This window comes from Drosophila suzukii, chromosome 3 (assembly GCF_043229965.1).
Source record: "Drosophila suzukii chromosome 3, CBGP_Dsuzu_IsoJpt1.0, whole genome shotgun sequence".
Classification (NCBI taxonomy): domain Eukaryota; kingdom Metazoa; phylum Arthropoda; class Insecta; order Diptera; family Drosophilidae; genus Drosophila; species Drosophila suzukii.
In genome coordinates, this window is record NC_092082.1 from 43,423,620 (window position 1) to 43,451,322 (window position 27,703).

General features: G+C 36.3%; 1 protein-coding gene across 1 annotated transcript; it reads right to left on the reverse strand.

The window, feature by feature from the left end:
* Positions 1–1,291: 1,291 nt before the first annotated feature.
* On the reverse strand, positions 1,292–7,258 carry LOC139352957 (uncharacterized). Its single transcript, XM_070995857.1, has 2 exons — positions 5,480–7,258; positions 1,292–1,581 (listed from the first exon to the last, which is right to left on the reverse strand). The coding sequence occupies exons 1-2, from the start codon at positions 6,458–6,460 to the stop codon at positions 1,555–1,557; spliced, it is 1,008 nt and encodes a 335-aa protein (XP_070851958.1). The 5' UTR covers positions 6,461–7,258; the 3' UTR covers positions 1,292–1,554.
* Positions 7,259–27,703: the final 20,445 nt, after the last annotated feature.

A 27,703-nucleotide genomic window follows, 5' to 3' on the forward strand; every position in this document is an offset into this window, starting at 1 on the left:
AAGACAACAAATATGCCACCCTTATATTTATAATTAATAACGCACGACTAGGTTATATTAAAATGTATAGCTTTTATTCGGAGCGGCAGACGGACTGTGAATGTGTAAAAAGCTTGGCTCCAAGATCTTCATATAGACATATGCAGGCTTACAAAGTAGTTGCTGAATAGATAAGCGACAGCTTTATGGGTATAAGAAAGAAGGCGAAAGATAAGCAGAGAGCGATGCAGGTGCCGTCGTACACCTATGCGCGCATGACTAGGCGCTGGCGATCTGCTCCGAACATACTCCCCCCGTTGGAAGAGGTAAGGTTCCAACTATCTCGGAATCGATGGGCAGAACGGCTAGCTTGGCGACGGCTGTACGGACCATAGCTACTCTGATGACTCCGTCCCCGCCGGGTATGACTTCTTGGATGCACCCAAGCTGCCATCTCAAGGGTGGAACGTTGTCCTCCTTAAGCAAAACTATGCGTCCAACCTTGATGTTAGACGTTTCGACGCGCCACTTGCTCCTCTCTTGAAGTAGGGACAAATACTCGCTGCTCCACCTTTTCCAGAAATGTTGCTGCATCTGGGTAACCCGCTGCCATCTGCTGAGGCGGTCTTCGCGGAGATGAGTAATGCCAGGCTCAGGAAACTTAGTGTAGCTGGAACCCTTCAGGAAATGCGCCGGTGTTAGCACCTCAAGGCTTTCAGCATTTTCTGAAATTGGACAGAGTGGACGGGAGTTAAGGATGGCAGAAATCTCATATGCAAGAGTTCTTAATTCATCGATGGCTAAGATGGATGCACCGACGACTCTGTAGAAGTGAAATTTAGCTGACTTCACAGCGGCCTCCCATAAACCACCGAAGTGCGGGGCACGCGGAGGGATGAACTTCCAATCGATCCCATCAGCTAAACAGACGGAAGATATCGATGCTGTGTGTTGCTCGCTCAAAAAGAGCTCTTTCAGCTCGGCAAGCTCTCTCTTTGCACCGACAAAGTTTGTAGCATTGTCGCTCCAAATGGTACGCGGACTGCCTCTAAGGCTGATGAATCTCCTCAGCGCTGCGATGAAAGAATCCGTCGTGAGATCCTGGACCACTTCCAAATGAGCAGCCTTCGTGGAAAAACAGACAAAGACGGCGATATAGCACTTGTGGGGTGCCTTATTTCTGGCCTCTGCTTTATGATAGAATGGCCCACAATAGTCCACTCCTGTGGTATGAAAAGCTGGATTAGGCTGCACTCTATTTGCTGGAAGGCTACCCATGACGTGCTCCCAAGTAACGCTGTCTTTCTTCTTGGATGCACCCAAGCTGCCATCTCAAGGGTGGAACGTTGTCCTCCTTAAGCAAAACTATGCGTCCAACCTTGATGTTAGACGTTTCGACGCGCCACTTGCTCCTCTCTTGAAGTAGGGACAAATACTCGCTGCTCCACCTTTTCCAGAAATGTTGCTGCATCTGGGTAACCCGCTGCCATCTGCTGAGGCGGTCTTCGCGGAGATGAGTAATGCCAGGCTCAGGAAACTTAGTGTAGCTGGAACCCTTCAGGAAATGCGCCGGTGTTAGCACCTCAAGGCTTTCAGCATTTTCTGAAATTGGACAGAGTGGACGGGAGTTAAGGATGGCAGAAATCTCATATGCAAGAGTTCTTAATTCATCGATGGCTAAGATGGATGCACCGACGACTCTGTTGAAGTGAAATTTAGCTGACTTCACAGCGGCCTCCCATAAACCACCGAAGTGCGGGGCACGCGGAGGGATGAACTTCCAATCGATCCCATCAGCTAAACAGACGGAAGATATCGATGCTGTGTGTTGCTCGCTCAAAAAGAGCTCTTTCAGCTCGGCAAGCTCTCTCTTTGCACCGACAAAGTTTGTAGCATTGTCGCTCCAAATGGTACGCGGACTGCCTCTAAGGCTGATGAATCTCCTCAGCGCTGCGATGAAAGAATCCGTCGTGAGATCCTGGACCACTTCCAAATGAGCAGCCTTCGTGGAAAAACAGACAAAGACGGCGATATAGCACTTGTGGGGTGCCTTATTTCTGGCCTCTGCTTTATGATAGAATGGCCCACAATAGTCCACTCCTGTGGTATGAAAAGCTGGATTAGGCTGCACTCTATTTGCTGGAAGGCTACCCATGACGTGCTCCCAAGTAACAGGCTTCATTCGGAAACATCGGACGCATTTGTTGATAACGCTGGCGACGAACTTGCGGCCTCCAATCGGCCAGTACCTTTGCCGTAATGCGGCAAGCAGCGCCTGCGATCCTCCATGCAAATATTTCTCATGATAATAAACGATGATCGCCTTGGTGACTGGATGATCCTTGGGCAACAGTATCGGATGCCTCGTGTCGTAGTCCAAGTTTGCGTTCTGAAGCCTTCCACCCACGCGAAGTAACCCATCGGAGCCGAGTATAGGTCTAAGCGAAACCAGCTTGCTTTTCTGTGGAAACGGCTTGCCCTGGCTAAGAGCTCCATACTCCTTCGCCAAGTTAACCTGTTGGATGCTCCTCAGAAGAAGTACAGTTCCAGAGTTGATCTCCTCCACCGAAAGTCGACCTTTTAACGGCGCAGATTTGGCTCTGCAATTTGAAATGAATCGATAAATGTATGCAAATACGCGCTGCAACTTATCGAAAGAGTTGAGGAATTTGCAGTTTGATGAACTGTCTATGCAAACGGCCCCAATTAAAGCCACAGAACGGCGCTCTGGAAGATCCTTTACTGAGTCTAGCAGGGACGGCCAATTTGACGAGCTTTGCAGAAGGAATGGAGGCCCGTTAGCCCAAAGGGAATGTTCCAACAATTCTCTTGGGGTACATCCTCGCGATACGACGTCTGCCGGGTTCAAGTTTGTAGGAACGTGATGCCAAGACATGTCTTTCGTCATCTCCTGAATTTTCGCGATTCTGTTTGATACGAAAACGTTAAACTCCCTCGGAGGTTGCCGAATCCACGCCAACACAATGGACGAGTCCGACCAGCAATGAAAGGTGCAATCGAAATCTATGGCTTCCTTGGCGTTTACGATTAGCTCAGCCAATAAAAGCGCTGCGGAAAGTTCTAATCTTGGAATTGTTAAGGCCTTCAATGGAGCTACCCTTGACTTGGCACAGAGCAGATGGACTTTCGATTCTCCATTGGTCTCCGATCGCAAGTATAGACACGCTCCATAAGCTGACATGCTAGCATCGCAGAATCCATGCAACTCAACGGAAGCCCTTGGTTGCAGTACGAATCGTGGGAATTTTAAGTTCTGTACGACCGATAACTGTGAGGTCAACTCCCCCCATGACGAAAGAATGGGCTCTGGCAGTGCATCATCCCAATCCACGTTCGCACTCCATAGAGATTGCAGAAAAATCTTAGATTTTGTGATAATAGGAGTTATTAAACCGAGTGGATCATAGAATTTGGCAATCGTCGACAATGCAACCCGCTTAGTGGGTCGTTGATTGATTGGCAGTTGAGAAAAATGAAATAGGAGCTGATCAGAAGATGGATCCCAGACTAGTCCCAATGCCTTGGCGACATCCGATCCATCGTGAAATTTGATTAACTGCTCCTTGTCGCATTCAGACTCTCCCTTCAGGGCTGCTGACTCATTCGAACACCATTTGCGAATTGGAAAGTGGCCTCGCGACAGTAATTCCTTCACCTGACGACGAATTTCTCTCACCTCCTCAACTGAGTCCCCACCAGATATTAAATCATCCACATAGAAATCTCTACGAACAATTTTTGCTCCAATAGGAAATGATTCCTCCTCATCGTAAGAGAGTTGATGCATGGCCCTTATAGCCAAGAAGGCAGCTGGCTTGGTTCCGTAAGTCACCGTGTTCAATTTAAAAACACTTAATTCTTTCCTGGAGCTCTCTCTCCAAACGATGCACTGCAAGAAATCATCCGGGTACGAAACACGCACGCAACGGTACATCTTGCAGATATCTCCACAAAGGGCAACTTTAAAAAATCGAAAGCGAAGCAGTATATTGAAGATTTTTTGTTGAATTGTTGGTCCTGCCAGAAGTAAGTCGTTCAGAGAGCTACCAGAAGTTGTTTTAGCAGATCCATCAAAAACGACACGAAGCTTCGTACTCGTGCTTTCCTGCTTATGTACGCAATGATGGGGCAAAAAGAATTGTGTTTCTGGCGGTTCCTTAGTTACAAGAGACATGTGACCTAGGTCGATATACTCCCTCAAAAATGCTGAATACTGAGCTTTCAGGGCTGGGTTTCTATCTAATTTAGCTTCCAAACTCTTGAAACGACGACGAGCCAAGCAATAAGAATCACCTAAAGATTCGAATCCGGAAGTGGTCAAGAGACGAACAGAGTATTGGCCGTTTCCAAGTCGAATGCAATTTTCAGTAAAAAGTTGCTCACATCGCAAGTCTTCCGGCAATAAAGATGGCTTAGACGAAGTGAAGTCCTCAATTTCCCAAAATCGCTTTACAATGGCGGAAAGTGTGTCATCGGAATAATCAGCTGGGTCCTTGATGCTGGCTTGTAAAACCGACTTATGAGTTGGCATGTTCGATGATAACCCTCCAGAGACTATCCAACCAAGCTTGGTGTTCTGAAGAGTTGGCAAAGCCCTATCCAAATGAATTTGTCCCATAGAAATTATTTCGAAAAACAACCCAGCGCCGAGTAAAAGGTCAATTCGTTGTGATTGATTGAAATTAGGGTCAGCGAGTGAAATGTTTTGCGGTATCCTCCACGATGTTGCATTTATATTGAAATGGGGTTGATAATCAGTAATACTGTGAGTCACAACCGCTGTGAATGCCGCTCGATAGCTTGCATCCCGTGATTGCACAAGAATATCGACAGTCTTATCAGAGATCATGGAAGATTCTCCTATCCCAGAAATCGACGTTTGCGATCTTCTGTGATTCAAGTTTAGTTGGCTGGCTAAGCGAGAGGTTATGAAGTTTAGCTGGGAGGCCGAATCTAAAATTGCTCGGCAAGGCATAAATGCCCCAATTCTATTTCTGACGTAGATAATAGCAGTTGGAAGCAACACGTAGTCGATCGGCAAAACATTTAAGGCTTTGGGTGGGGGGCTTGGTAAATGATGATCAGGATGCGATGATGTATGCGAACATGATACTAATGCTGATGAAGTAGATGGTAATGGCTGAGAGCTCGAGGATGGATCGCATGATGAAGATGAAAATGAGGTTGATGTTGCGGATGGGTCATGGTTCATGTGTAATAATGAATGATGCTTCATGCGACAATACTTGCAGTGAGTCGACTTGCATTGCTGCAAACTATGCCCCTTGCGCAAACAGTTGAGGCAAAGGTGCAACTTCTTTGCTTCTCTATATCGAAGATTCGGACTCAAATTTAAAAATCGAGGACACTTTGGCAAATAATGATCCCGTGCATCGCAAAATAAGCATGTCAAATGATTTGAGTTAGTAGCAGATGCAATAAGTGTATTTTGGTTATATTTGTGCAAGTTTTTTCCCACCTGTTGGCCTGGTGTTTGAGTTACCAAGGCTTGATCCAAGTTTTCCATCATCCTGCACCTCTTTTCCAAAAACGACTCCATAGCATCCCAGGTAGACAGCTCAGTGATTGACAAATCCTCTTCCCATTTTTCCCGCGTCCTCTGATCCAGTTTCCGAGTGACGATGTGAATTAAAAGTCCATCCAAAATTTGTTGCGTATTGGCCAGGGTTCGAATTGCTCGCAGATGCGAATTCATGCAATCGCTCAGCTCCCGAAGACCCTTCGAAGATCCCTTCTCGACACCCTTTAAACCGAATATTGCCTGAACATGTGCCTGAAAGTGTAAAACTTTATTATCAAATCGATTAACCAGCAAATTCATAGCCTTTTTAAAATTAGCATTCGAGGGCTCGAGCGATCGTATGGTTTCCAGAGCCACGCCGCCCAAACTCGAACGCAAATATTGTAATTTTTCAATGTCGCTTAGCTCATCATCATTTCCGATGACCGTAGTGAAAGTCGCAAAAAAATCCGGCCACTCAGAGTAGGATCCATGAAAACGAGCAATTTCCAAATTTGGCAACCGAGGCTTTCTAGATCGAAAAGAAAGATCCGCATTATTAGTGATGTCAATAGATGTTGAATTTGCAGCGGTTGAAGCCGGCAATTGTGACTTGCGATGAGCCGCCAAGCCTCGGCTTAGTTTCGCCTTCACATCCATGAAGACTTCAGCAAATTCAATCCGATGGTCGCTCGAGATCTCTGCAAAGTCCAGTCTTTCCAACGATGTCTGCGCAGAATCAAATGCCTGGTTTAAGGAATTGATCCATTCCATTCGCGCCAGCAAATCAGATTCGTCAAACTGATTAACCGCATCAGCTTTTAAATAGCATTTCATCGAGCTCATTTGCCGCAAAATAGATTGGGCTTTGACTCGGTAGTAGTCGACGTCACTTGTGGATTCATTTTGAGCCCGAACCGAGTTTTCCGTATCAGACATTTTTCAATTACGAGAAAGAAAAAAAAATGAAATGAAAATGAAGTAAAGTAAAATGTCCGACCGCGTTAGAGGCACAAAACACCGTATACCCTTTACCGCGAAAACGTGAAGGTTAACAAGCGTCGCCGAGATGCAACGGAACCTTTAACTTTGTTGTTGTTGTTCTTGCCGATAAATTGCCCGCCTAGCAACAGCGGATTATGTAACTGGCAAACGAATGTATGTGTGGCTATATGTACATGTATATATGTAATATGCGCTATTAACAAAGATTAAATGCGATTCCCTTTGTTAAGAATTATTTGCACAACACAAATTTGGTGCTTTTTCACAGCGCAAAATGTACAAAAAATCAAACGGCCGGCTGTGCACTTTTATATGCACATATGTATGTATGTTTGTCTGTTTGTGACCGAATGCACGATAAAGACAGCGAAACAAAGCGTTTGTTTAAACTATATTAAACAATCGCGAAACCGAGTTGCAGACTCCGATTAAAACTGCTATCACGTCGGGGTCACCAAATGTTTATGGGGAAGACAACAAATATGCCACCCTTATATTTATAATTAATAACGCACGACTAGGTTATATTAAAATGTATAGCTTTTATTCGGAGCGGCAGACGGACTGTGAATGTGTAAAAAGCTTGGCTCCAAGATCTTCATATAGACATATGCAGGCTTACAAAGTAGTTGCTGAATAGATAAGCGACAGCTTTATGGGTATAAGAAAGAAGGCGAAAGATAAGCAGAGAGCGATGCAGGTGCCGTCGTACACCTATGCGCGCATGACTAGGCGCTGGCGATCTGCTCCGAACACGCATTAAAACATTTAACTTTAAAGGTAGTCAAAAATATGACCGTTTTTGTGTCATTGATGTTAATTTTGCGAAGGTTTACAGAAATGGGACTTCTTTCTATCCTTAAAAGCCAATAACTTGATCAAAAGGACTCGAATTTCGATATGGCATACCTTTACAAGCTTGTAGAATCATTATACTGTTATCCGCATTTAAACATTTAAATTTAAAGGTAGTCAAAAATATGACCGTTTTTATGTCATTGGTTTTAATTTTGAGAAGGCTTACAGAAATGGGCCTTCTTTCCACCTTTAAAAGCCCATTACTTGGTCAAAAGGACTCGGATTTCGATATGGCATACCTTTATGGGCTTGTGGAATGCTTATGTTGTTATCTGCATTAAAACATTTAACCTTAAAGGTAGTAAAACTATGACCGTTTTTATGTCATTGATTTTAATTTAGCAAAGGCTTACAGAAATGGGCCTTCTTTCCATCTTTAAAAGCCCATTACTTGGTCAAAAGGACTCGGATTTCGATATGGCATACCTTCATGGGCTTGTGAAATGATTATGTTGCTATCTGCATTAAAATGTATAACTTAAAAGGTAGTAAAAACAAGGAAGAACGCTATAGTCGAGTACCTCGACTATCAGATACCCGTTACTCAGCTATATGGAGATATGCAAGCAGCAAAGCGAGATTAAAATGCGCCACCTACCGGCGGTATACAGATTTAAGCGTTATGGGCGTTAGAGTGGGCGTGGCAAATTTTTTTTTGGATCAATCGATAGGTATCGACGAGACCAATACATTTCAGTTAAAATTTTTTATCTAGCATGAAAATTGTGGGCGTCACAGGTTTTCGCGGTTTGTGGGCGTTAAAGTGGGCGTGGCAAACTTTTTTTTGGGTCAATCGATAGGTATTGATGAGAACAATAAATTTCAGTTAAAATTTTTATTCTATTGGGCGTTTTATTTGTGGGCGTTAGAGTGGGCGTGGCACTGTGCCGAAACAAACTTGCGCTGCGTAAGAAGCTCAGGAATCTGCACGCCAAATCTCAATAGCCTAGCTCCCATAGTTTCCGAGATCTCAGCGTTCATCCGGACGGACAGACAGACGGACAGACGGACAGACGGACAGACGGACATGGCTAGATCGACTCGGCTAGTGATCCTGATCAAGAATATATATACTTTGTGGGGTCGGAAACGCTTCCTTCTGCCTGTTACATACTTTCCGACGAATCTAGTATACCCTTTTACTCTACGAGTAACGGGTATAAATATGACAGTTTTTATGTCATTATTTTAATTTTGCGAAGGTTTACAGAAATGGTCCTTCTTTCGATCTTTAAAAGCCTTGGTCAAACGGATTCGGATTTCGATAAGGCATACCTTTATGGGCTTGTGGGACAATTATGTTGCTATCTGCATTAAAACATTTAACTTTAAAGGTAGTCAAAAATATGACCGTTTTTATGTCATTGATGTTAATTTTGCGAAGGTTTACAGAAATGGGACTTCTTTCTATCCTTAAAAGCCAATAACTTGATCAAAAGGACTCGAATTTCGATATGGCATACCTTTACAAGCTTGTGAAATTATTATACTGTTATCCGCACTTAAACATTTAAATTTAAAGGTAGTCAAAAATATGACCGTTTTTATGTCATTGGTTTTAATTTTGCGAAGGCTTACAGAAATGGGCCTTCTTTCTATCCTTAAAAGTCAATAACTTGATCAAAAGGACTCGAATTTCGATATGGCATACCTTTACAAGCTTGTAGAATCATTATACTGTTATCCGCATTAAAACCTTTAACTTTAAAGGTAGTCAAAAATATGACCGTTTTTATGTCATTGATTTTAAGTTTGCGAAGGTTTACAAAAATGGGCCTTCTTTCTATCCTTCAAAGCCAATTACTTGATCAAAAGGACTTGAATTTTGATATGGCATACCTTTACAAGCTTGTGGAATCATTATACTGTTATCCGCATTAAAACATTTAAATTTAAAGGTAGTCAAAAATATGACCGTTTTTATGTCATTGGTTTGAATTTTGCGAAGGCTTACAGAAAGGGGCCTTCTTTCCATCTTTAAAAGCCCATAACTTGGTCAAAAGGACTCGGATTTCGATATGGCATACCTTCATGGGCTTGTGGAATGCTTATGTTTTTATCTGCATTAAAATATATAACTTTAAAGGTAGTAAAAAATATGACAGTTTTTATGTCATTATTTTAATTTTGCGAAGGTTTACAGAAATGGTCCTTCTTTCGATCTTTAAAAGCCCATACCTTGGTTAAACGGATTCGGATTTCGATAAGGCATACCTTTATGGGCTTGTGGGACAATTATGTTGCTATCTGCATTAAAACATTTAACTTTAAAGGTAGTCAAAAATATGACCGTTTTTGTGTCATTGATGTTAATTTTGCGAAGGTTTACAGAAATGGGACTTCTTTCTATCCTTAAAAGCCAATAACTTGATCAAAAGGACTCGAATTTCGATATGGCATACCTTTACAAGCTTGTGAAATTATTATACTGTTATCCGCATTTAAACATTTAAATTTAAAGGTAGTCAAAAATATGACCGTTTTTATGTCATTGGTTTTAATTTTGCGAAGGCTTACAGAAATGGGCCTTCTTCCACCTTTAAAAGCCCATTACTTGGTCAAAAGGACTCGGATTTCGATATGGCATACCTTCATGGGCTTGTGAAATGATTATGTTGCTATCTGCATTAAAACATTTAACTTTAAAGGTAGCAAAAATATGACCGTTTTTATGTCATTGATTTTAATATTGCGAAGGTTTACAAAAATGGGCCTTCTTTCTATCCTTAAAAGTCAATAACTTGATCAAAAGGACTCGAATTTCAATATGGCATACCTTTACAAGCTTGTGGAATCATTATACTGTTATCCGCATTTAAACATTTAAATTTAAAGGTAGTCAAAAATATGACCGTTTTTATGTCATTGGTTTTAATTTTGCGAAGGCTTACAGAAATGGGCCTTCTTTGCATCTTTAAAAGCCCATAACTTGGTCAAAAGGACTCGGATTTCGATATGGCATACCTTTATGGGCTTGTGGGATGCTTATGTTGTTATCTGCATTAAAACATTTAACTTTAAAGGTAGCAAAAATATGACCGTTTTTATGTCATTGATTTTAATATTGCGAAGGTTTACAAAAATGGGCCTTCTTTCTATCCTTAAAAGTCAATAACTTGATCAAAAGGACTCGAATTTCAATATGGCATACCTTTACAAGCTTGTGGAATCATTATACTGTTATCCGCATTTAAACATTTAAATTTAAAGGTAGTCAAAAATATGACCGTTTTTATGTCATTGGTTTTAATTTTGCGAAGGCTTACAGAAATGGGCCTTCTTCCACCTTTAAAAGCCCATTACTTGGTCAAAAGGACTCGGATTTCGATATGGCATACCTTCATGGGCTTGTGAAATGATTATGTTGCTATCTGCATTAAAACATTTAACTTTAAGGGTGGTCAAAAATATGACCGTTTTTATGTCATTGATGTTAATTTTGCGAAGGTTTACAGAAATGGGACTTCTTTCTATCCTTAAAAGCCAATAACTTGATCAAAAGGACTCGAATTTCGATATGGCATACCTTTACAAGCTTGTGAAATTATTATACTGTTATCCGCACTTAAACATTTAAATTTAAAGGTAGTCAAAAATATGACCGTTTTTATGTCATTGGTTTTAATTTTGCGAAGGCTTACAGAAACGGGCCTTCTTTCTATCCTTAAAAGTCAATAACTTGATCAAAAGGACTCGAATTTCGATATGGCATACCTTTACAAGCTTGTGGAATCATTATACTGTTATCCGCATTAAAACATTTAGCTTTAAAGGTAGTCAAAAATATGACCGTTTTTATGTCATTGATTTTAATTTTGCAAAGGTTTACAAAAATGGTCCTTCTTTCTATCCTTAAAAGCCAATATCTTGATCAAAAGGACTCGAATTTTGATATGGCATACCTTTACAAGCTTGTGGAATCATTATACTGTTATCCGCATTAAAACATTTAAATTTAAAGGTAGTCAAAAATATGACCGTTTTTATGTCATTGGTTTTAATTTTGCGAAGGCTTACAGAAATGGGCCTTCTTTCCATCTTTAAAAGCCCATAACTTGGTCAAAAGGACTCGGATTTCGATATGGCATACCTTTATGGGCTTGTGGAATGCTTATGTTTTTATCTGCATTAAAATATATAACTTTAAAGGTAGTAAAAAATATGACAGTTTTTATGTCATTATTTTAATTTTGCGAAGGTTTACAGAAATGGTCCTTCTCTCGATCTTTAAAAGCCCATACCTTGGTCAAACGGATTCGGATTTCGATAAGGCATACCTTTATGGGCTTGTGGGACAATTATGTTGCTATCTGCCTTAAAACATTTAACTTTAAAGGTAGTCAAAAATATGACCGTTTTTGTGTCATTGATGTTAATTTTGCGAAGGTTTACAGAAATGGGACTTCTTTCTATCCTTAAAAGCCAATAACTTGATCAAAAGGACTCGAATTTCGATATGGCATACCTTTACAAGCTTGTGAAATTATTATACTGTTATCCGCACTTAATTATTTAAATTTAAGGGTAGTCAAAAATATGACCGTTTTTATGTCATTGATTTTAATTTTGCGAAGGTTTACAGAAATGGTCCTTCTTTCGATCTTTAAAAGCCTTGGTCAAACGGATTCGGATTTCGATAAGGCATACCTTTATGGGCTTGTGGAATGCTTATGTTGTTATCTGCATTAAAACATTTAACCTTAAAGGTACTAAAACTATGACCGTTTTTATGTCATTGATTTTAATTTAGCAAAGGCTTACAGAAATGGGCCTTCTTTCCATCTTTAAAAGCCCATTACTTGGTCAAAAGGACTCGGATTTCGATATGGCATACCTTCATGGGCTTGTGAAATGATTATGTTGCTATCTGCATTAAAATTTATAACTTTAAAGGTAGTAAAAAATATGACAGTTTTTATGTCATTATATTAATTTTGCGAAGGCTTACAGAAATGGTCCTTCTTTCGATCTTTAAAAGCCCATACCTTGGTCAAACGGATTCGGATTTCGATAAGGCATACCTTTATGGGCTTGTGGGACAATTATGTTGCTATCTGCACTAAAACATTTAACTTTAAAGGTAGTCAAAAATATGACCGTTTTTGTGTCATTGATGATAATTTTGAGAAGGTTTACAGAAATGGGACTTCTTTCTATCCTTAAAAGCCAATAACTTGATCAAAAGGACTCGAATTTCGATATGGCATACCTTTACAAGCTCAAGAAATTATTATACTGTTATCCGCACTTAAACATTTAAATTTAAAGGTAGTCAAAAATATGACCGTTTTTATGTCATTGGTTTTAATTTTGCGAAGGCTTACAGAAATGGGCCTTCTTTCTATCCTTAAAAGTCAATAACTTGATCAAAAGGACTCGAATTTCGATATGGCATACCTTTACAAGCTTGTGGAATCTTTATACTGTTATCCGCATTAAAACATTTAACTTTAAAGGTAGTCAAAAATATGACCGTTTTTATGTCATTGATTTTAATTTTGCGAAGGTTTACAAAAATGGGCCTTCTTTCTATCCTTAAAAGCCAATTACTTGATCAAAAGGACTCGAATTTTGATATGGCATACCTTTACAAGCTTGTGGAATCATTATACTGTTATCCGCATTAAAACATTTAAATTTAAAGGTAGTCAAAAATATGACCGTTTTTATGTCATTGGTTTGAATTTTGCGAAGGCTTACAGAAATGGGCCTTCTTTCCATCTTCAAAAGCCCATAACTTGGTCAAAAGGACTCGGATTTCGATGTGGCATACCTTCATGGGCTTGTGGAATGCCTTTGTTTTTATCTGCATTAAAATATATAACTTTAAAGGTAGTAAAAAATATGTCAGCTTTTATGTCATTATTTTAATTTTGCGAAGGTTTACAGAAATGGTCCTTCTTTCGATCTTTAAAAGCCCATACCTTGGTCAAACGGATTCGGATTTCGATAAGGCATACCTTTATGGGCTTGTGGGACAATTATGTTGCTATCTGCATTAAAACATTTAACTTTAAAGGTAGTCAAAAATATGACCGTTTTTGTGTCATTGATGTTAATTTTGCGAAGGTTTACAGAAATGGGACTTCTTTCAATCCTTAAAAGCCAATAACTTGATCAAAAGGACTCGAATTTCGATATGGCATACCTTTACAAGCTTGTGAAATTATTATACTGTTATCCGGACTTAAACATTTAAATTAAAAGGTAGTCAAAAATATGACCGTTTTTATGTCATTGATTTTAATTTTGCGAAGGCTTACAGAAATGGGCCTTCTTTGCATCTTTAAAAGCCCATAACTTGGTCAAAAGGACTCGGATTTCGATATGGCATACCTTTATGGGCTTGTGGGATGATTATTTTGCTATCTGCACTAAAACATATAACTTTAAAGGTAGTAAAAAATATGACTGTTTTTATGTCATTGATTTTAATTTTGTTATCTGCATTAAAGCATTCAACTTTAAAGGAAGTAAAAATATGACCGTTTTTATGACATTGATTTTAATTTAGCAAAGGCTTACAGAAATGGGCCTTCTTTCCATCATTAAAAGCCCATTACTTGGTCAAAAGGACTCGGATTTCGATATGGCATACATTCGGGCTTGTGAAATGATTATGTTGCTATGACAGTTTTTATGTCATTGATTTTAATTTTGCGAAGGTTTAGAAATGGTCCTTCTTTCCATCTTTAAAAGCCAATACCTTGGTCAAAAGGCTCTGATTTCGATATGGCATACCTTTATGGGCTTGTGAAATGCTTATGTTGCTATCTGCATTAAAACATTTAACTTTAAAGGTAGAAAAAATATGACCGTTTTTAAGTCATTGATTTTAATTTTGCGAAGGTTTACAAAAATGGGCCTTCTTTCTATCCTAAAAAGTCAATAACTTGATAAAAAGGACTCGAATTTCGATATGGCATACCTTTACAAGCTTGTGGAATCATTATACTGTTATCCGCATATAAACATTTAAATTTAAAGGTAGTCAAAAATATGACCGTTTTTATGTCATTGGTTTTAATTTTGCGAAGGCTTACAGAAATGGGCCTTCTTTCCATCTTTAAAAGCCCATAACTTGGTCAAAAGGACTCTGATTTCGATATGGCATACCTTTACAAGCTCAAGAAATTATTATACTGTTATCCGCACTTAAACATTTAAATTTAAAGGTAGTCAAAAATATGACCGTTTTTATGTCATTGGTTTTAATTTTGCGAAGGCTTACAGAAATGGGCCTTCTTTCTATCCTTAAAAGTCAATAACTTGATCAAAAGGACTCGAATTTCGATATGGCATACCTTTACAAGCTTGTGGAATCTTTATACTGTTATCCGCATTAAAACATTTAACTTTAAAGGTAGTCAAAAATATGACCGTTTTTATGTCATTGATTTTAATTTTGCGAAGGTTTACAAAAATGGGCCTTCTTTCTATCCTTAAAAGCCAATTACTTGATCAAAAGGACTCGAATTTTGATATGGCATACCTTTACAAGCTTGTGGAATCTTTATACTGTTATCCGCATTAAAACATTTAACTTTAAAGGTAGTCAAAAATATGACCGTTTTTATGTCATTGATTTTAATTTTGCGAAGGCTTACAGAAATGGGCCTTCTTTGCATCTTTAAAAGCCCATTACTTGGTCAAAAGGACTCGGATTTCGATATGGCATACCTTCATGGGCTTGTGAAATGATTATGTTGCTATCTGCATTAAAACATTTAACTTTAAGGGTAGTCAAAAATATGACCGTTTTTATGTCATTGATGTTAATTTTGCGAAGGTTTACAGAAATGGGACTTCTTTCTATCCTTAAAAGCCAATAACTTGATCAAAAGGACTCGAATTTCGATATGGCATACCTTTACAAGCATGTGAAATTATTATACTGTTATCCGCACTTAAACATTTAAATTTAAAGGTAGTCAAAAATATGACCGTTTTTATGTCATTGGTTTTAATTTTGCGAAGGCTTACAGAAACGGGCCTTCTTTCTATCCTTAAAAGTCAATAACTTGATCAAAAGGACTCGAATTTCGATATGGCATATCTTTACAAGCTTGTGGAATCATTATACTGTTATCCGCATTAAAACATTTAACTTTAAAGGTAGTCAAAAATATGACCGTTTTTATGTCATTGATTTTAATTTTGCGAAGGTTTACAAAAATGGTCCTTCTTTCTATCCTTAAAAGCCAATAACTTGATCAAAAGGACTCGAATTTTGATATGGCATACCTTTACAAGCTTGTGGAATCATTATACTGTTATCCGCATTAAAACATTTAAATTTAAAGGTATTCAAAAATATGACCGTTTTTATGTCATTGCTTTTAATTTTGCGAAGGCTTACAGAAATGGGCCTTCTTTCCATCTTTAAAAGCCCATAACTTGGTCAAAAGGACTCGGATTTCGATATGGCATACCTTTATGGGCTTGTGGAATGCTTATGTTTTTATCTGCATTAAAATATATAACTTTAAAGGTAGTAAAAAATATGACAGTTTTTATGTCATTATTTTAATTTTGCGAAGGTTTACAGAAATGGTCCTTCTCTCGATCTTTAAAAGCCCATACCTTGGTCAAACGGATTCGGATTTCGATAAGGCATACCTTAATGGGCTTGTGGGACAATTATGTTGCTATCTGCCTTAAAACATTTAACTTTAAAGGTAGTCAAAAATATGACCGTTTTTGTGTCATTGATGTTAATTTTGCGAAGGTTTACAGAAATGGGACTTCTTTCTATCCTTAAAAGCCAATAACTTGATCAAAAGGACTCGAATTTCGATATGGCATACCTTTACAAGCTTGTGAAATTATTATACTGTTATCCGCACTTAATTATTTAAATTTAAAGGTAGTCAAAAATATGACCGTTTTTATGTCATTGATTTTAATTTTGCGAAGGTTTACAGAAATGGTCCTTCTTTCGATCTTTAAAAGCCCATACCTTGGTCAAACGGATTCGGATTTCGATAAGGCATACCTTTATGGGCTTGTGGAATGCTTATGTTGTTATCTGCATTAAAACATTTAACCTTAAAGGTACTAAAACTATGACCGTTTTTATGTCATTGATTTTAATTTAGCAAAGGCTTACAGAAATGGGCCTTCTTTCCATCTTTAAAAGCCCATTACTTGGTCAAAAGGACTCGGATTTCGATATGGCATACCTTCATGGGCTTGTGAAATGATTATGTTGCTATCTGCATTAAAATTTATAACTTTAAAGGTAGTAAAAAATATGACAGTTTTTATGTCATTATATTAATTTTGCGAAGGCTTACAGAAATGGTCCTTCTTTCGATCTTTAAAAGCCCATACCTTGGTCAAACGGATTCGGATTTCGATAAGGCATACCTTTATGGGCTTGTGGGACAATTATGTTGCTATCTGCATTAAAACATTTAACTTTAAAGGTAGTCAAAAATATGACCGTTTTTGTGTCATTGATGTTAATTTTGAGAAGGTTTACAGAAATGGGACTTCTTTCTATCCTTAAAAGCCAATAACTTGATCAAAAGGACTCGAATTTCGATATGGCATACCTTTACAAGCATGTGAAATTATTATACTGTTATCCGCACTTAAACATTTAAATTTAAAGGTAGTCAAAAATATGACCGTTTTTATGTCATTGGTTTTAATTTTGCGAAGGCTTACAGAAACGGGCCTTCTTTCTATCCTTAAAAGTCAATAACTTGATCAAAAGGACTCGAATTTCGATATGGCATATCTTTACAAGCTTGTGGAATCATTATACTGTTATCCGCATTAAAACATTTAACTTTAAAGGTAGTCAAAAATATGACCGTTTTTATGTCATTGATTTTAATTTTGCGAAGGTTTACAAAAATGGTCCTTCTTTCTATCCTTAAAAGCCAATAACTTGATCAAAAGGACTCGAATTTTGATATGGCATACCTTTACAAGCTTGTGGAATCATTATACTGTTATCCGCATTAAAACATTTAAATTTAAAGGTATTCAAAAATATGACCGTTTTTATGTCATTGCTTTTAATTTTGCGAAGGCTTACAGAAATGGGCCTTCTTTCCATCTTTAAAAGCCCATAACTTGGTCAAAAGGACTCGGATTTCGATATGGCATACCTTTATGGGCTTGTGGAATGCTTATGTTTTTATCTGCATTAAAATATATAACTTTAAAGGTAGTAAAAAATATGACAGTTTTTATGTCATTATTTTAATTTTGCGAAGGTTTACAGAAATGGTCCTTCTCTCGATCTTTAAAAGCCCATACCTTGGTCAAACGGATTCGGATTTCGATAAGGCATACCTTAATGGGCTTGTGGGACAATTATGTTGCTATCTGCCTTAAAACATTTAACTTTAAAGGTAGTCAAAAATATGACCGTTTTTGTGTCATTGATGTTAATTTTGCGAAGGTTTACAGAAATGGGACTTCTTTCTATCCTTAAAAGCCAATAACTTGATCAAAAGGACTCGAATTTCGATATGGCATACCTTTACAAGCTTGTGAAATTATTATACTGTTATCCGCACTTAATTATTTAAATTTAAAGGTAGTCAAAAATATGACCGTTTTTATGTCATTGATTTTAATTTTGCGAAGGTTTACAGAAATGGTCCTTCTTTCGATCTTTAAAAGCCCATACCTTGGTCAAACGGATTCGGATTTCGATAAGGCATACCTTTATGGGCTTGTGGAATGCTTATGTTGTTATCTGCATTAAAACATTTAACCTTAAAGGTACTAAAACTATGACCGTTTTTATGTCATTGATTTTAATTTAGCAAAGGCTTACAGAAATGGGCCTTCTTTCCATCTTTAAAAGCCCATTACTTGGTCAAAAGGACTCGGATTTCGATATGGCATACCTTCATGGGCTTGTGAAATGATTATGTTGCTATCTGCATTAAAATTTATAACTTTAAAGGTAGTAAAAAATATGACAGTTTTTATGTCATTATATTAATTTTGCGAAGGCTTACAGAAATGGTCCTTCTTTCGATCTTTAAAAGCCCATACCTTGGTCAAACGGATTCGGATTTCGATAAGGCATACCTTTATGGGCTTGTGGGACAATTATGTTGCTATCTGCATTAAAACATTTAACTTTAAAGGTAGTCAAAAATATGACCGTTTTTGTGTCATTGATGTTAATTTTGAGAAGGTTTACAGAAATGGGACTTCTTTCTGTCCTTAAAAGCCAATAACTTGATCAAAAGGACTCGAATTTCGATATGGCATACCTTTACAAGCTCAAGAAATTATTATACTGTTATCCGCACTTAAACATTTAAATTTAAAGGTAGTCAAAAATATGACCGTTTTTATGTCATTGGTTTTAATTTTGCGAAGGCTTACAGAAATGGGCCTTCTTTCTATCCTTAAAAGTCAATAACTTGATCAAAAGGACTCGAATTTCGATATGGCATACCTTTACAAGCTTGTGGAATCTTTATACTGTTATCCGCATTAAAACATTTAACTTTAAAGGTAGTCAAAAATATGACCGTTTTTATGTCATTGATTTTAATTTTGCGAAGGTTTACAAAAATGGGCCTTCTTTCTATCCTTAAAAGCCAATTACTTGATCAAAAGGACTCGAATTTTGATATGGCATACCTTTACAAGCTTGTGGAATCATTATACTGTTATCCGCATTAAAACATTTAAATTTAAAGGTAGTCAAAAATATGACCGTTTTTATGTCATTGGTTTTAATTTTGCGAAGGCTTACAGAAATGGGCCTTCTTTCCATCTTCAAAAGCCCATAACTTGGTCAAAAGGACTCGGATTTCGATATGGCATACCTTCATGGGCTTGTGGAATGCTTATGTTTTTATCTGCATTAAAATATATAACTTTAAAGGTAGTAAAAAATATGTCAGTTTTTATGTCATTATTTTAATTTTGCGAAGGTTTACAGAAATGGTCCTTCTTTCGATCTTTAAAAGCCCATACCTTGGTCAAACGGACTCGGATTTCGATAAGGCATACCTTTATGGGCTTGTGGGACAATTATGTTGCTATCTGCATTAAAACATTTAACTTTAAAGGTAGTCAAAAATATGACCGTTTTTATGTCATTGATGTTAATTTTGCGAAGGTTTACAGAAATGGGACTTCTTTCTATCCTTAAAAGCCAATAACTTGATCAAAAGGACTCGAATTTCGATATGGCATACCTTTACAAGCTTGTGAAATTATTATACTGTTATCCGCACTTAAACATTTAAATTTAAAGGTAGTCAAAAATATGACCGTTTTTATGTCATTGATTTTAATTTTGCGAAGGCTTACAGAAATGGGCCTTCTTTGCATCTTTCAAAGCCCATAACTTGGTCAAAAGGACTCGGATTTCGATATGGCATACCTTTATGGGCTTGTGGGACAATTATGTTGCTATCTGCATTAAAATATATAACTTTAAAGGTAGAAAAAAATATGACCATTTTTATGTCATCGATTTTAATTTTGTTATCTGCATTAAAACATTCAACTTTAAAGGAAGTAAAAATATGACCGTTTTTATGTCATTGATTTTAATTTAGCAAAGGTTTACAGAAATGGGCCTTCTTTCCATCATTAAAAGCCCATTACTTGGTCAATAGGACTCGGATTTCGACATGGCATACCCTTAAGGGCTTGTGGGATGATTTTGTTGCTATGACAGTTTTTATGTCATTGATTTTAATTTTGCGAAGGTTTAGAAATGGTCCTTCTTTCCATCTTTAAAAGCCAATACCTTGGTCAGAAGGCTCTGATTTCGATATGGCATACCTTTATGGGCTTGTGAAATGCTTATGTTGTTATCTGCATTAAAACATTTAACCTTAAAGGTATTAAAAATATGACCGTTTTTATGTCATTGATTTTAATTTTGCAAAGGTTTACAGAAATGGGCCTTCTTTCTATCCTTAAAAGCCAATAACTTGATCAAAAGGACTCGAATTACATACCTTTATGAGCTTGTGGAATTATTATACTGTTGTCCGCACTTAAACATTTAAATTTAAGGGTAGTCAAAAAAATGACCGTTTTTATGTCATTGGTTTTAATTTTGCGAAGGCTTACAGAAATGGGCCTTCTTTGCATCTTTAAAAGCCCATAACTTGGTCAAAAGGACTCGGATTTCGATATGGCATACCTTTATGGGCTTGTGGGATGATTATTTTGCTATCTGCACTAAAACATATAACTTTAAAGGTAGTAAAAAAATATGACCGTTTTTATGTCATTGATTTTAATTTTGTTATCTGCATTAAAACATTCAACTTTAAAGGAAGTAAAAATATGACCGTTTTTATGTCATTGCTTTTAATTTACAATAGCAAAGGCTTACAGAAATGGGCCTTCTTTCCATCATTAAAAGCCCATTTCTTGGTCAATAGGACTCGGATTTCGACATGGCATACCCTTAAGGGCTTGTGGGATGATTTTGTTGCTATGACAGTTTTTATGTCATTGATTTTAATTTCGCGAAGGTTTAGAAATGGTCCTTCTTTCCATCTTTAAAAGCCAATACCTTGGTCAGAAGGCTCTGATTTCGATATGGCATACCTTTATGGGCTTGTGAAATGCTTATGTTGTTATCTGCATTAAAACATTTAACTTTAAAGGTATTAAAAATATGACCGTTTTTATGTCATTGATTTTAATTTTGCAAAGGTTTACAGAAATGGGCCTTCTTTCTATCCTTAAAAGCCAATAACTTGATCAAAAGGACTCGAATTACATACCTTTATGAGCTTGTGGAATTATTATACTGTTGTCCGCACTTAAACATTTAAATTTAAGGGTAGTCAAAAAAATGACCGTTTTTATGTCATTGTTTTTAATTTTGCGAAGGCTTACAGAAATGGGCCTTCTTTGCATCTTTAAAAGCCCATAACTTGGTCAAAAGGACTCGGATTTCGATATGGCATACCTTTATGGGCTTGTGGGATGATTATTTTGCTATCTGCACTAAAACATATAACTTTAAAGGGGGTAAAAAAATATGACCGTTTTTATGTCATTGATTTTAATTTTGTTATCTGCATTAAAACATTCAACTTTAAAGGAAGTAAAAATATGACCGTTTTTATGTCATTGATTTTAATTTAGCAAAGGCTTACAGAAATGGGCCTTCTTTCCATCATTAAAAGCCCATTACTTGGTCAAAAGGACTCGGAATTCGATATGGCATACATTCGGGCTTGTGAAATGATTATGTTGCTATGACAGTTTTTATGTCATTGATTTTAATTTTGCGAAGGTTAAAGGAATGGGTCTTCTTTGCATCTTTAAAAGCCCATAACTTGGTCAAAAGGACTCGGATTTCGATATGGCATACCTTTATGGGCTTGTGGGATGATTATTTTGCTATCTGCACTAAAACATATAACTTTAAAGGTAGTAAAAAATATGACTGTTTTTATGTCATTTATTTTAATTTTGTTAACTGCATTAAAACATTCAACTTTAAAGGAAGTAAAAATATGACCGTTTTTATGACATTGATTTTAATTTAGCAAAGGCTTACAGAAATGGGCCTTCTTTCCATCATTAAAAGCCCATTACTTGGTCAAAAGGACTCGGATTTCGATATGGCATACATTCGGGCTTGTGAAATGATTATGTTGCTATGAAAGTTTTTATGTCATTGATTTTAATTTTGCGAAGGTTTAGAAATGGTCCTTCTTTCCATCTTTAAAAGCCAATACCTTGGTCAAAAGGCTCTGATTTCGATATGGCATACCTTTATGGGCTTGTGAAATGCTTATGTTGTTATCTGCATTAAAACATTTAACCTTAAAGGTATTAAAAATATGAACGTTTTTATGTCATTGATTTTAATTTTGCAAAGGTTTACAGAAATGGTCCTTCTTTCTATCCTTAAAAGCCAATAACTTGATCAAAAGGACTCGAATTACATACCTTTATGAGCTTGTGGAATTATTATACTGTTGTCCGCACTTAAACATTTAAATTTAAGGGTAGTCAAAAAAATGACCGTTTTTATGTCATTGTTTTTAATTTTGCGAAGGCTTACAGAAATGGGCCTTCTTTGCATCTTTAAAAGCCCATAACTTGGTCAAAAGGACTCGGATTTCGATATGGCATACCTTTATGGGCTTGTGGGATAATTATTTTGCTATCTGCACTAAAACATATAACTTTAAAGGTGGTAAAAAAATATGACCGTTTTTATGTCATTGATTTTAATTTTGTTATCTGCATTAAAACATTCAACTTTAAAGGAAGTAAAAATATGACCGTTTTTATGTCATTGATTTTAATTTAGCAAAGGCTTACAGAAATGGGCCTTCTTTCCATCATTAAAAGCCCATTACTTGGTCAAAAGGACTCGGATTTCGATATGGCATACATTCGGGCTTGTGAAATGATTATGTTGCTATGAAAGTTTTTATGTCATTGATTTTAATTTCGCGAAGGTTTAGAAATGGTCCTTCTTTCCATCTTTAAAAGCCAATACCTTGGTCAGAAGGCTCTGATTTCGATATGGCATACCTTTATGGGCTTGTGAAATGCTTATGTTGTTATCTGCATTAAAACATTTAACTTTAAAGGTATTAAAAATATGACCGTTTTTATGTCATTGATTTTAATTTTGCAAAGGTTTACAGAAATGGGCCTTCTTTCTATCCTTAAAAGCCAATAACTTGATCAAAAGGACTCGAATTACATACCTTTATGAGCTTGTGGAATTATTATACTGTTGTCCGCACTTAAACATTTAAATTTAAGGGTAGTCAAAAAAATGACCGTTTTTATGTCATTGATTTTAATTTTGCGAAGGTTAAATGAATGGGTCTTCTTTGCATCTTTAAAAGCCCATAACTTGGTCAAAAGGACTCGGATTTCGATATGGCATACCTTTATGGGCTTGTGGGATGATTATTTTGCTATCTGCACTAAAACATATAACTTTAAAGGTAGTAAAAAATATGACTGTTTTTATGTCATTTATTTTAATTTTGTTAACTGCATTAAAACATTCAACTTTAAAGGAAGTAAAAATATGACCGTTTTTATGACATTGATTTTAATTTAGCAAAGGCTTACAGAAATGGGCCTTCTTTCCATCATTAAAAGCCCATTACTTGGTCAAAAGGACTCGGATTTCGATATGGCATACATTCGGGCTTGTGAAATGATTATGTTGCTATGAAAGTTTTTATGTCATTGATTTTAATTTTGCGAAGGTTTAGAAATGGTCCTTCTTTCCATCTTTAAAAGCCAATACCTTGGTCAAAAGGCTCTGATTTCGATATGGCATACCTTTATGGGCTTGTGAAATGCTTATGTTGTTATCTGCATTAAAACATTTAACCTTAAAGGTATTAAAAATATGAACGTTTTTATGTCATTGATTTTAATTTTGCAAAGGTTTACAGAAATGGTCCTTCTTTCTATCCTTAAAAGCCAATAACTTGATCAAAAGGACTCGAATTACATACCTTTATGAGCTTGTGGAATTATTATACTGTTGTCCGCACTTAAACATTTAAATTTAAGGGTAGTCAAAAAAATGACCGTTTTTATGTCATTGTTTTTAATTTTGCGAAGGCTTACAGAAATGGGCCTTCTTTGCATCTTTAAAAGCCCATAACTTGGTCAAAAGGACTCGGATTTCGATATGGCATACCTTTATGGGCTTGTGGGATAATTATTTTGCTATCTGCACTAAAACATATAACTTTAAAGGTGGTAAAAAAATATGACCGTTTTTATGTCATTGATTTTAATTTTGTTATCTGCATTAAAACATTCAACTTTAAAGGAAGTAAAAATATGACCGTTTTTATGTCATTGATTTTAATTTAGCAAAGGCTTACAGAAATGGGCCTTCTTTCCATCATTAAAAGCCCATTACTTGGTCAAAAGGACTCGGATTTCGATATGGCATACATTCGGGCTTGTGAAATGATTATGTTGCTATGAAAGTTTTTATGTCATTGATTTTAATTTTGCGAAGGTTTAGAAATGGTCCTTCTTTCCATCTTTAAAAGCCAATACCTTGGTCAAAAGGCTCTGATTTCGATATGGCATACCTTTATGGGCTTGTGAAATGCTTATGTTGTTATCTGCATTAAAACATTTAACCTTAAAGGTATTAAAAATATGAACGTTTTTATGTCATTGATTTTAATTTTGCAAAGGTTTACAGAAATGGTCCTTCTTTCTATCCTTAAAAGCCAATAACTTGATCAAAAGGACTCGAATTACATACCTTTATGAGCTTGTGGAATTATTATACTGTTGTCCGCACTTAAACATTTAAATTTAAGGGTAGTCAAAAAAATGACCGTTTTTATGTCATTGATTTTAATTTTGCGAAGGTTAAATGAATGGGTCTTCTTTGCATCTTTAAAAGCCCATAACTTGGTCAAAAGGACTCGGATTTCGATATGGCATACCTTTATGGGCTTGTGGGATGATTATTTTGCTATCTGCACTAAAACATATAACTTTAAAGTTAGTAAAAAAATATGACCGTTTTTATGTCATTGATTTTAATTTTGTTATCTGCATTAAAACATTCAACTTTAAAGGAAGTAAAAATATGACCGTTTTTATGTCATTGCTTTTAATTTAGCAAAGGCTTACAGAAATGGGCCTTCTTTCCATCATTAAAAGCCCATTTCTTGGTCAATAGGACTCGGATTTGGACATGGCATACCCTTAAGGGCTTGTGGGATGATTTTGTTGCTATGACAGTTTTTATGTCATTGATTTTAATTTCGCGAAGGTTTAGAAATGGTCCTTCTTTCCATCTTTAAAAGCCAATACCTTGGTCAGAAGGCTCTGATTTCGATATGGCATACCTTTATGGGCTTGTGAAATGCTTATGTTGCTATCTGCATTAAAACATTTAACTTTAAAGGTATTAAAAATATGACCGTTTTTATGTCATTGATTTTAATTTTACAAAGGTTTACAGAAATGGGCCTTCTTTCTATCCTTAAAAGCCAATAACTTGATCAAAAGGACTCGAATTACATACCTTTATGAGCTTGTGGAATTATTATACTGTTGTCCGCACTTAAACATTTAAATTTAAGGGTAGTCAAAAAAATGACCGTTTTTATGTCATTGTTTTTAATTTTGCGAAGGCTTACAGAAATGGGCCTTCTTTGCATCTTTAAAAGCCCATAACTTGGTCAAAAGGACTCGGATTTCGATATGGCATACCTTTATGGGCTTGTGGGATGATTATTTTGCTATCTGCCCTAAAACATATAACTTTAAAGGTGGTAAAAAAATATGACCGTTTTTATGTCATTGATTTTAATTTTGTTATCTGCATTAAAACATTCAACTTTAAAGGAAGTAAAAATATGACCGTTTTTATGTCATTGATTTTAATTTAGCAAAGGCTTACAGAAATGGGCCTTCTTTCCATCATTAAAAGCCCATTACTTGGTCAAAAGGACTCGGAATTCGATATGGCATACATTCGGGCTTGTGAAATGATTATGTTGCTATGACAGTTTTTATGTCATTGATTTTAATTTTGCGAAGGTTAAAGAAATGGGCCTTCCTTGCATCTTTAAAAGCCCATAACTTGGTCAAAAGGACTCGAATTTCGATATGGCTTACCTTTACAAGCTTGTGGAATCATTATACTGTTATCCGCATTTAAACATTTAAATTTAAAGGTAGTCAAAAATAATCAAATCAAAAAATTTTGCGAAGGCTTACAGAAACGGGCCTTCTTTCCATCTTTAAAAGCCCATAACTTGGTCAAAAGGACTCGGATTTCGATACGGCATACCTTTATGGGCTTGTGGAATGCTTATGTTTTTATCTGCATTAAAATATATAACTTTAAAGGTAGTAAAAAATATGTCAGTTTTTATGTCATTATTTTAATTTTGCGAAGGTTTACAGAAATGGTCCTTCTTTCGATCTTTAAAAGCCCATACCTTGGTCAAAAGGACTCGGATTTCGATATGGCATACCTTTATGGGCTTGTGGGATGATTATTTTGCTATCTGCACTAAAACATATAACTTTAAAGGTAGTAAAAAAATATGACCGTTTTTATGTCATTGATTTTAATTTTGTTATCTGCATTAAAACATTCAACTTTAAAGGAAGTAAAAATATGACCGTTTTTATGACATTGATTTTAATTTAGCAAAGGCTTACAGAAATGGGCCTTCTTTCCATCATTAAAAGCCCATTACTTGGTCAATAGGACTCGGATTTCGACATGGCATACCCTTAAGGGCTTGTGGGATGATTTTGTTGCTATGACAGTTTTTATGTCATTGATTTTAATTTTGCGAAGGTTTAGAAATGGTCCTTCTTTCCATCTTTAAAGGCCAATACCTTGGTCAGAAGGCTCTGATTTCGATATGGCATACCTTTATGGGCTTGTGAAATGCTTATGTTGTTATCTGCATTAAAACATTTAACTTTAAAGGTATTAAAAATATGACCGTTTTTATGTCATTGATTTTAATTTTGCAAAGGTTTACAGAAATGGGCCTTCTTTCTATCCTTAAAAGCCAATAACTTGATCAAAAGGACTCGAATTACATACCTTTATGAGCTTGTGGAATTATTATACTGTTGTCCGCACTTAAACATTTAAATTTAAGGGAAGTCAAAAAAATTACCGTTTTTATGTCATTGTTTTTAATTTTGCGAAGGCTTACAGAAATGGGCCTTCTTTGCATCTTTAAAAGCCCATAACTTGGTCAAAAGGACTCGGATTTCGATATGGCATACCTTTATGGGCTTGTGGGATGATTATTTTGCTATCTGCACTAAAACATATAACTTTAAAGGTAGTAAAAAAATATGACCGTTTTTATGTCATTGATTTTAATTTTGTTATCTGCATTAAAACATTCAACTTTAAAGGAAGTAAAAATATGACCGTTTTTATGACATTGATTTTAATTTAGCAAAGGCTTACACAAATGGGCCTTCTTTCCATCATTAAAAGCCCATTACTTGGTCAAAAGGACTCGGATTTTGATATGGCATACATTCATGGGCTTGTGAAATGATTATGTTGCTATGACAGTTTTTATGTCATTGATTTTAATTTTGCGAAGGTTTAGAAATGGTCCTTTTTTCCATCTTGAAAAGCCAATACCTCGGTCAAAAGGCTCTGATTTCGATATGGCATACCTTTATGGGCTTGTGGGATGATTATTTTGCTATCTGCACTAAAACATATAAGTTTAAAGGTAGTAAAAAAATATGACCGTTTTTATGTCATTGATTTTAATTTTGTTATCTGCATTAAAACATTCAACTTTAAAGGAAGTAAAAATATGACCCTTTTTATGACATTGA